Here is a 10,354-nt window from a genome sequence, read left to right as displayed (position 1 = left end):
GGGTGAATGGTGAGCTCCCTGGTCATGTATATCACACACAGCTCAGTGTTATTACACACTCCATTTGTAATCTGTGACACATTACATTGTGATAAGCACACATATCCCAGTCCATATACACACAGCCACCTCCCAGGGTCCCCTCTCGGTTTCTGACACACCTAGCTGCAGGCTGGACATTGTGTGTCACCCTGGGCGGTACTTACCTGAGGAGGAGGAAGAAAGGAGAGCTGTGCATGTCAGAGAGCAGCCCAGCCCTGAGAGGAAAGGAAGCCCTCCCTGTATCTCCCCCTCCCCCACTCACTACACCTTTCTCTGCATTGATAAGGCTCCATTATCTTGCTGGTGCTCCTGAGTGCGCCGTCCCGCTCTGTCCTCTGTACCTGCGTACACCCCCCCTCACCTCACACTTGGACTGCGCCCACTCGGGTGTGTTTGGCTTTGGTATTACTAACTTTCTGCGCTCCAGAGGGGAGGAATTCTCCGTTCCGTATTCACTATGTGGCGGACCCCTGCCGGAGGAGGAATGATTCTTCTGCTGCTGGTAAGTGTGTATTTGGTGGGTAACAACTTCCAGAACTGCCATTACAGGTCGTGTCTGTGTCAGATAAGAATTCTGTGAACCAATAAATCGGGAATTGTGTGAGCTGTCTGAACGTGTTGTGTAATGTTACCTGTGGAGGAGTTCACACACCTGGAGCAAACCCTGCAACCTGCATGATGTATACAGCTCACCAGGGCTGGGTTATTATTGTTCTCAGGTGTATGTAGGAACAAAACTTTTCTTGTGTTAGATGGAGTGCGAAGGGTTAAAATCCCTGCCATGGCATTGTCTGCTGTCTGTGCACCAATTGTCCCTTCACTTCCTGTCCCGGTGACACCACAGATTCTCCAGGTGTCCCAGGAAGATTATTATTATTATTAAACTGTATTTATATAGCTCCAACATATAACACAGAGCTGTACAATAAGTAGGGGATCTCCCTGATCAGTAAAAGGAAGCCAAGTGATGTGCAGGGCCAGGACCAATCATTGTGACTTCTGATTTTATAAATGATCAGATCTGGTGCAAATTGAGCTGACCAATCAGAAGAGTTCATTTTTATACCTTAATTTCAATTGGTTTTGATTGGTGACAACCAATAAGAAGTCTGATCATTTTATACCTGGATAGAAATCAGGGTTCTGATTGGATGTAATTGATGTGTGTGCAATGTTTTGGTTCTAGCTATCAATCACATTGGTTAGTCGGGCTCCAAACTGGTGGCGGGTCTGCTCATATATATCAGGCCTAAAGCCGGTTCTGGTGCTTCATGACCCAGTCATTGTCAGGTGCTATGGTCACCCCCAAGCCTGAATTCATACAGAGCATCCAGCGGGGGTCACCCCACATCTCAGGTTGTAGGTATTCACTGACCTGACCCTAGCTTGCGCCCTGAATGAATAGGAGCATGATGGCTGCTTTGTGTGAATCCAAGCTATAGAAGTTTCTGCACTGGATCTGTGCAAGTTTTGCCAAAATCCAGTGTAACACCTTCTAGATTGTAAGCTCTTCCGGACAGGATCCTCTCCTCCTGTGTCACTGTCTGTATTTGTCTGTCATTTGCAACCCCTATTTAATGTACAGCGCTGCTTAATATGTTGGCGCTATATAAATCCTGTTTAATAATAATTCCCGATGACAAGACTACAGCACACCACCCCTCACTTGCCCGTACTACAGATAGGAGGTTCTGCAACCCTGCACATAGCTGTCAACAATGTAACTGATAATGTAGTTATCAGTGGCCATGATTTCTGTCGGGATCAACAGATATATTTTTGCAGTTCTGAATATGCTAGTTGCTTGTGCAGGTTTAGTATTTTTATCTGGGAAATTGTAGGTCAGCATAGCACACGGCGATGGTCGGATGTGAGTGTGATGGTGGTAATGGTGTCAGATGGCCGTATTGTATGAAGAATAATAAATGTATCCTATACGATGGTCACTGCCACCATCACACATCATCCCACCCAAATATCTGGGGATGTCCTGTACTTTGGAGGAATATTTGCAGGCCTCTCCCCGAGGATTAACATTTTGTACTTTTATTTAGTTTGCTTTGTGCACTCCATTGCTTTGTTAAAGATTTTTGGCTCTGAATTTATTTTCCATGGATGCTTTGTGTTATTAGACCACACTGCACCTCACAGGGCCCTACTGAAAAATGTTTGCTGATTTAGAACTTTTTGTGATGGGAAATATAATGACCATTCTCCTCCCAAAGTAACATTCACCGGTTGTCATTGGGTGATACAACACAGGACAATAGATAATGACTGACCATTCAGAACTTTTCTTTCTTCTAAATATTTAAGGAATTTTAGGAAGGAGGCATCATGGATACAATGTGTAACCTTCATACAAGACAAATGATGTTCCTGCTTCTAGTTATCCTTTATCTCCTTGGTGTCTGTTTTTTTATTACTGCCATTGAAACACATGGACCTTGAAGATTCCCCACCAGGCAATATTTTCCTTAAACTTTAGTCTATGATATGTAAAAAACATCACAAGCTAAATTAAAATGTATATGTAAATGCGGTATATAGAGGAACTGCTTGTCTGGGGCAGGCCGGTCTGATTTCATATGCAGGGCTGGTGGTTTTATTTATTCATTTAGAATGATGATGGAATGCACAATACAGAGAGATTTACCTTCAACTTTAAAGTGGACTTCATTTTTAGAAAAAACTTTCCTTTTTTTATAATTTAGTGCTGCTGATCTACTGTCCATCTTTATAGCCACTTGTCTGCTTGTGTGTAATTTTATGTTTTTTTATATCCATTTTTATTCCATTGTAAATGCATGTGAAAGGTTGACAATGCAGGGCCACAACCAGGTGTTGTATAGGAGGAGTTGCCTGAACACAGACTTTTATGGGCCTCGTGCTGCAGATTTAAAAATGTTGAAAATAACTTTTAAAATAAGTTTACATGAAGTTTTAGTGATTAGTGTTACTATTTTAATAAAAGGAAAACGCCTCTTATGTTTGGGGGTTTGCAACCTAATGCATCTTCTATAGAGGTAAATGATAGAGATGGGAAAAGTTATAATGTTGTTTAAATTATTTTTTTGTGAAAAATGTATTTTTTTAAAATATAACTGGAATATTCTAGCTGCTGGTGTCATGTAACATAGTTTGAACCATTTAGGAGGAGATGCCTTCAGGGAAGGCCGATGTGGAATGTTACCACACCTTATGTCTGTGCTTCTGGAAGGTTTATTTATCACCCAGTCTTGTATGTGATGAGGCGTCTTCACATGGACTCCTTATTTGTGGTGACCTGACCTTCACAGATCTTTGTGAGCTGCTAAATGGCGGCTCTGCTTTCCTCTTGTTGCCCAAGAGATGGTTTTATTGTTTGAAAACAGCATTATCCAAACTGGAATTCCCCATAAACACTCACAGAGCTTTGCTTCCTATATATATATTACTGAACCAACAAAAACTCACCTATACCGCGCTGTGTATGGTAAAGTAGATCTAATCCCTTCTCAGAATTACAACTAAAGCCTGTAAGAATTTTGGTTGGGTTTAGGGTTAACCTTTTCTTAGCAGAATAAACTGACTTCATAACCAATAGACAATAGGAAATAAAAGAGTAGTACGCATGGCTGCACATTCCTTGGTTTCTTCTGCAAGTTTAATTATTATTCCTACAACCAGAGGCATTCTGCATTTGGGTTTTTAAAGTCATATTGTGGTGACAAAGCAGTTAGGAAACTAAACTTGTTAGAAAGTGTCTAATGAATTGCTCACTAGGTTTATGTTTTTTATTCCTTACCACAACCCTTCCTCTCCACCACCATTCCCTAGCTGGGTTGATTTAACATAGCACACTAATGGCGACATACCTGCTCCATGTGCATTGCAGTGCCAATAACTGTAACACATTTTACAGAAGAGCAGGAAGCGTCTATACTATGAATTGGTTAGGTGTTCTGCGTTGTTAAAAAGGGTCCCATCTGGGAGTTGGACCACCCCACTCTCATGGCAATATTCCCCTCTTTCAATTTCACTTTCTTTTTATATTGTACCTACCTATTTAGTCACAGGCGGTGTGCTATACTTCCTGAGAACATGAGGATCCCCCACTGGTCTTCACCATCCATGTTCACCACCTCCCTTTGCATTGGCAGCCCATTCTTAAAGATTGGGTGGCCGTAAAGTAACACACGGTAACATGTACCATAACATACATTTTAATGCTGTGCATTGACATTACACCAGAATGTTTCTGTGTCATTGGGCCCTATAAGTCTCTAGCAGCCCAGCTGTCCTGATTATGTGCTTTTGTATGAAATTCTATAGTGAATAATGCTGCTTATCTGTTGCCGAACGCTCACAGAAAAGATGTTAGTATACATGCACTGTCTGCCTACTAACATGCAGTAGAATCATTAAAGCATGAAAAACAGTATGTTGTTAAAAGTGTAATATTTGACTTCTAATTACCAAGTGGTTCTTGGTATGTAACATTTAGAACCTATGATCAATCAATTTACCTATGATTAAAGTGTGGTAACTCATCTCTGGCACAGTCTACCACAAATGGTTTAAAGTCGGAAGGTAAAGTCATTTCTCATTCTGTAAAAGCTCATGGAACTTACCTGAAGCCTCAGAGCTTTTCTTGTTGGTCATCTACACCCAGGTCTATCCTTGCACGTTTTGTTAATGTCACGTGTCTTTTTGAAGTGAGCTCGGTGCATTTGGCCCTGTCCTCCATTACTATAGGTAGCAATCCACCAATGGTTCTGTGTGACGTCTAAGATTTCTAGTTGACATTGGGAATTGGTTACTGCGCACTATAAATGTTTAGCTTGCTGCATTAAAATATACAACAAACCAACGAGAATGAATTACAAAACAGCTCGTACATACGCTAAATAAACCTCATGGAAGCAAAGGATGGCCGACCCATTGTTCTATAATCATTCATAAAATTTTTGACACATGATAAAGACAAAAGAGGATTCTCTGATAAAACTAGCAACCATCTTGGCAGGTTTGTTCGTTAGATGATCTGTTGTTATCTAGTATGTGTAGAGTCAGCAAATGATCAGGACTTTTCAAAGTATACCCAATAACATGCATAGGTTAAAAAAAAATAGGTAAAAGAAAAAAAACATAATTTTTGCTTGCATTTGTTTGGATTGTTGACATTTTCTTGTACTGAGTTATGCTCCCAATGAACGTAATTGCAATTGACAACCAGTTCCAAAGCCCATAAAAAACACTTATTTACTTATTTATTTATTTATCTACAATATCCATCAGAGATTGTGTGTTACTATTTTCAGCACTCATCCAGATGCTACAGTGGTCTGCTTCCTAGGAGAAGTATTGTAAATATTGAAATGCATTGATGATAACATAGCTAGATATCTCATTATAGTTGAAGATTCAACACAATCTATCAACAAATCTTCTCGTATAATAACACGGGCAGCTTGCAAAACTACTTTTGGGTGTAAAAAATATCAGAAACCTAAGAAGAAAGACCAGAACTGGCTTCCCTCCAACAAGAACATAAACAATACGAGGGGAAGGACTTTGCAATACTAATGGAGGAAACTGGTATGCCCTTAAATGTTTGCCTAACGAAGAGGACCTCATAAAACCTTATTTTGATAATATTTTAGCATTTATTCTGTCTGCAAAAAGACCTGGAAGCAAACTGGGTATAACAAGGGTTGGCTGTACAAGCTTACATAATTTCTATCAAGCACATGTTAAATATATACAGTATGTACGTCATTTAATATTGTTGAGTAAGGTTGTTATGTACACAGGATATATTCTGTGTCAATCTGGTTATACATCACTTGCCAATGAACAATGGAAGCTGCAGCTTACATCCAGGGATAAAATGCTGCATGTAAATATTTAATTATTTTAGCATATACTGTATACAGACAGGTGGCATGCTATATAAACCCATTTCATAATGAAAGTAGTGCTTTAAATTTCACAACTAGGTTCTCCTTCTTAAATCATGAGCTATATATCCTATAAAATGACCTCTGAATGATGTTTATAGCATAGTTGTGCAGAGCTGAGAGTTTTTTTAAATCTTTGTTACTGCTGGGGATGCCCTGTGCAATTATTATTATGCAATAATAATAAAGCGTTGACATATTACGCAGCGATTTACAAAGTCCATAATTTAACTTTTCCTCCAAGGAGCTCACGATCTAATGTCCATACCATAGTCCTATGTCTTTACCACAGTCCTAGGTTAATTTAGGGAAGCAAATTAACCTAACTGCATGTGGGAGGAAACCGGAATATCAGGAAAACATGCAAACTCCTAGCAGATAGAGTCCTGTCCAAGATTTGAACCTGGTACCTAAAGCTGCAAGGACAAGCTTCTCCACAAAAAATGTAAACTGAACAACCAATTGTAACGGTCCTTGACTTTTTTTTATGTTAAAATGCTTATATGTTCTTTCAAATGTAATGTTTTCCACCATAGTTATACAAATATACTTAAAGAGGAACTATACTCAAAAAAAAAAAAAAAAACAATGCAGGGCAGTCCGATCACTCCGGGGGTGTCCAGCATCGGGTCCCACGTCATTTCGGCATCCATCCCCGAGCCGGTGCTCCGGGCGCCGCCATCCTCGTCTTTGCTTCCGGGTTCTTCATCCTGCGTCACCCGGGCGTTAGATCGCGTGATTTAGGATGAAAAAAAAATTGACGATCTTACTGTGCAAGCGTGAGACCGTCAAATTTTTCTCTTTGAACAAAAACGCTCTTTCTGCGCATGCCCGAGATGCTCATACATAAAAGGGTTTCACTCTCTTTGAAATCTTTCCCAGTTTGCTTTCTTCCTCTCCTGGGATGAATAGCATTGACAGTGTCTGTCTGCACCAATTCTTTCACAAACACCCCCCCCCCCCCTTTCCCCACAATGCCAATAAATGCCACCTAAAAATGTGATCAGTGTAATACAAACAATATCCACATTTTATTTATCATGTGTCTGGGAGTAGCGGAGTCTGTCCACATGGAAGGATATGAGGCACCTTGTGTAGGCCCATCTAGAAGAATCCTCCTGATGCTACATTTTTTACTCTAGCATACACATACCGGCTGCCCAACATTCTTTCTGTTTGGCCGGCCCACTAAAATCTGCTTGTCTGGTGTGTTGAGCTGGTTTCTTTTTAAGGGAAAGTGAGATAATAAGTGACAAAACAAGTTTACTTAAATTGATCTTACTAATAAAAACCGTCCAATGGATAATTTTTACAATTTGGCTTCTGTCTGGTCAGCATAAGCATTATTTTAGGAAGTAGTGATTTATCTGTGCATTGTCTTTCCCAGCAAATGTCTTACTGATAAGAAGGGAGAACATACAAAGCCCCCTCCTTCCCACAGACACAGAGACTGACTGATGTGGGGTCATTAATTCCCATTGACAAGTTAAGGATGATGAGAAAACATTCAGAGGCTGACTGATCTTTACCATTCCCAAAAAGAAAATCTGTAATAGTCCTGGGGATTGAATTGGGGCAGGCTGGGCAATTTATTTGTACCCTTAATAGAAGAGTTGCTGTGTGTACAGTCTGCAGGCACACAAGGTGTAAAGGATCACTAGGTGAACATCCACAGTTTTTTCTTCTATTTCCATGGATTTTCGTAGATGAACATCACACATTAAAAAAACATTTGCATTTGGTGATTCCTAAGAAAGCCATTTGTCTTTTGTTTCTGAATGTACTGTCTGTCTGTGGAAGTTGATAAAAATACTGAACAAGTCCTGACATGGCTTCATAAAATTTCTATCCTCATAGTTAGGGATCCTCATCCCCATTCTGTGAGAAATACTCTGAGAACAAGTTTCTGTGGCTACATTGGTAGTTTTATCATTGTAAAGACTGCATACTCCTTGGATAATTATGGTGGATTATAGGATAAGTGCACATAACACCTCCCCCCAGCATTTTTGTAATAGACTATACTTGTCTATAACAGCAGAATAATAGGTACTGTAAATGTGTTGTTACAAAAATGCTTGGGTGGAGGGAAAAATGCATGAACATAGAAGTACAAAATACCCTTTAAAGGGTCTGCCTATTGGAAATCAATTGATTAAAATGTAATATCCAAATAAGGGATCAGTCCACACACATAAACAATATTTCAGTTCTGATTATGAGCCTTGTGTGAGCCAATAAAGTAAAACTTGTTTTCTAATATGCTAGCTATTGTAATTGTTACAGTCATTCATTTGAAGCACATGGAAACTATAAAAGATCTTCAGTTTTTGACAGTAATTACTTAGGTACATGGGGGCAGGCATTATATATCTCAAATATTAAAGTCTATTTTCCCTTTGAAGAAGATAATGTGACCGTTCATCCTGGGAGGACAACATAAACAGGTTGTACAAGTTAGTGGTCAGATTATGTGTATGTTAGAAAAACTACCTGACAAACACTTCCTGCAACAACATGTCCATTTACTTTTTATGTATTTCCAAACAAATGTGTGCTCTCCAGAGACATTGCTGAGAAGATCCAAATCCTGGAACAATGGTCATGGGCTAGGAACATCAAAACCCCTGATGCCCAGTATGGGCTTTGGTACACAGTTGTCTGTTTGCTCAAACCAGTGAAGGAAAATATTTTTTTACTGTTTTTTTTAATCTTTTTAGATTTGTTTTTATTCCTCTAAATATTTATAATAAACCTTACTAGCAAAATCATCAAATGTGTCTCAAGCAGCTTTTAAGGGAACATTGAAAACACAAATGTGAAAGATCTGTAATGGACCATAAAACAATATCTTCTTGCAGTCTGCTATAATATGTGTCCATAGTAATAACTTCCCAACACATGCCTCCATTCTCTAACAACTCCTGTGTATGTTTGTAGGCCTCTGACCATCTCTTGTAGCATGCCTGCACTGTGTCCATCTTCTGTTCTATGCCTTCAGTCTCTTAACAGTTTTCTATACCATCGCATTCACTGTCCTATGACCCCCCTTATGTAAATTTACCACCACTGATCCAGACCATCCGATCATTTTCCCTAGAGGTCAGCCTGACTCCATCTAAAAAGGTGCATTAGCATTGCATTCATTGCAGATCTGAAAAAGTATCTAATAACTTTATCCATCTTAAAGTAACTTGCTTACTTTTTACTTCCCTGCCATTTACCTTTTCGCAAAAGGAAGAAAGGGGAAAGTCATGACTTTGGGCTTACAGATAATTGCAGATCCTTTCTTTTTCCATGTGTCACAACTCAACTCACAACAAGTGAATCTGAGGCAGTGAGCCATATAGTCCCCAATTTCCAGAAGTTGCGGCAGGGAATAAAAGTAAAGGTGAGTATGTGCTGCTGCTTTCTTCACAATGCGTAAAGCACATGTTTGCATCCAAGCATGTATTCTGCAAACAGTTTAAATGCAAAGCATGCTAGGGTGAGTAAACATAGCTTCCCCGTCCCACTAATGAAGTTCCATAAGATATCCGCATTTCATTGGTGTGCATAGCTGAATTTTTACATTTCTGTTTTTTTCCCTGAATTCTTTCATCAATTATACATTTGATAACAGTTCAGTTTTTCACCTTCTGTGAATATTACTGCCCACAGCAGTGTAAAAGGTCCATACAAAAGTAAATGGTGGGATTATTACTTTTACTGATTTAATGTAAAAATTTATACATGCTTTAAAGTACCAATATATTGCTTGTTTTAAAAGAATGTGAAAGTTTGCCTCTGGGGTAGGAGTAAGAACAGCCAGGAATCTCTTCTGATCTAATTATAGGCGTTCTACCTGACTGTAGTCATGCAATTTTTGCCACAGGAATTATAATTCCTATATGGTATTCTTTCTTCCATAATGGGGTATTTTACAGTGATGCATACATGGTTTTTGAGTATTGCTGGACATACACCGTTAGATTTATTCTTGATCCAGAAAAATATCAATAATGTTTCAATCCAATCAGGGAATATTGATTGTTTTACCTGCTTGCACAGATTTTAGCACAACTGTGATTGAAAATAGATTGTAAGGCTACCATTGCTAGTTTTGTACTCCTCAATGCCTACTCTTTCACTTAAAGTGGTACTTTTTTATATATTACCCATGCACATGTGTATGTGGCGTGTTCTGCTCAGGATTCTGAAGTTCTCCAGTAGAGGTAAAGATGTGTTGGATAGGATTAGTTGTTTGGTGTATGTCTAATCAGTGCTATAGGTGGTGCCCACAACATGGTAAAAGTTTTTGTTGTGGTACACGATTGCCCAGAATTATAGTGAAAACTGAATTCACCCTCCTGTGTATGTAGCTGACAAGG

The 10,354-nt window shown here is 39.3% G+C and overlaps 1 protein-coding gene across 1 annotated transcript in view; it reads left to right on the top strand.

Annotated features, from left to right (window-relative positions):
* The first annotated feature begins 245 nt into the window (after positions 1 to 245).
* DSG2 (desmoglein 2) overlaps positions 246 to 10,354 on the top strand; it is a 30,813-nt gene continuing 20,704 nt past the window's right edge. Inside the window, exon 1 of the mRNA XM_072411282.1 lies at positions 246 to 544. Within this exon, the coding sequence (XP_072267383.1) occupies positions 500 to 544 (45 nt within the window). The 5' untranslated portion in view covers positions 246 to 499. The remainder of the gene's footprint in view (positions 545 to 10,354) is intronic.

The sequence above is a fragment of the Pyxicephalus adspersus genome, chromosome 5 (assembly GCF_032062135.1).
Source record: "Pyxicephalus adspersus chromosome 5, UCB_Pads_2.0, whole genome shotgun sequence".
Taxonomy (NCBI): Eukaryota; Metazoa; Chordata; class Amphibia; order Anura; family Pyxicephalidae; genus Pyxicephalus; species Pyxicephalus adspersus.
This window is presented reverse-complemented; position numbering and strand designations above follow the sequence as displayed.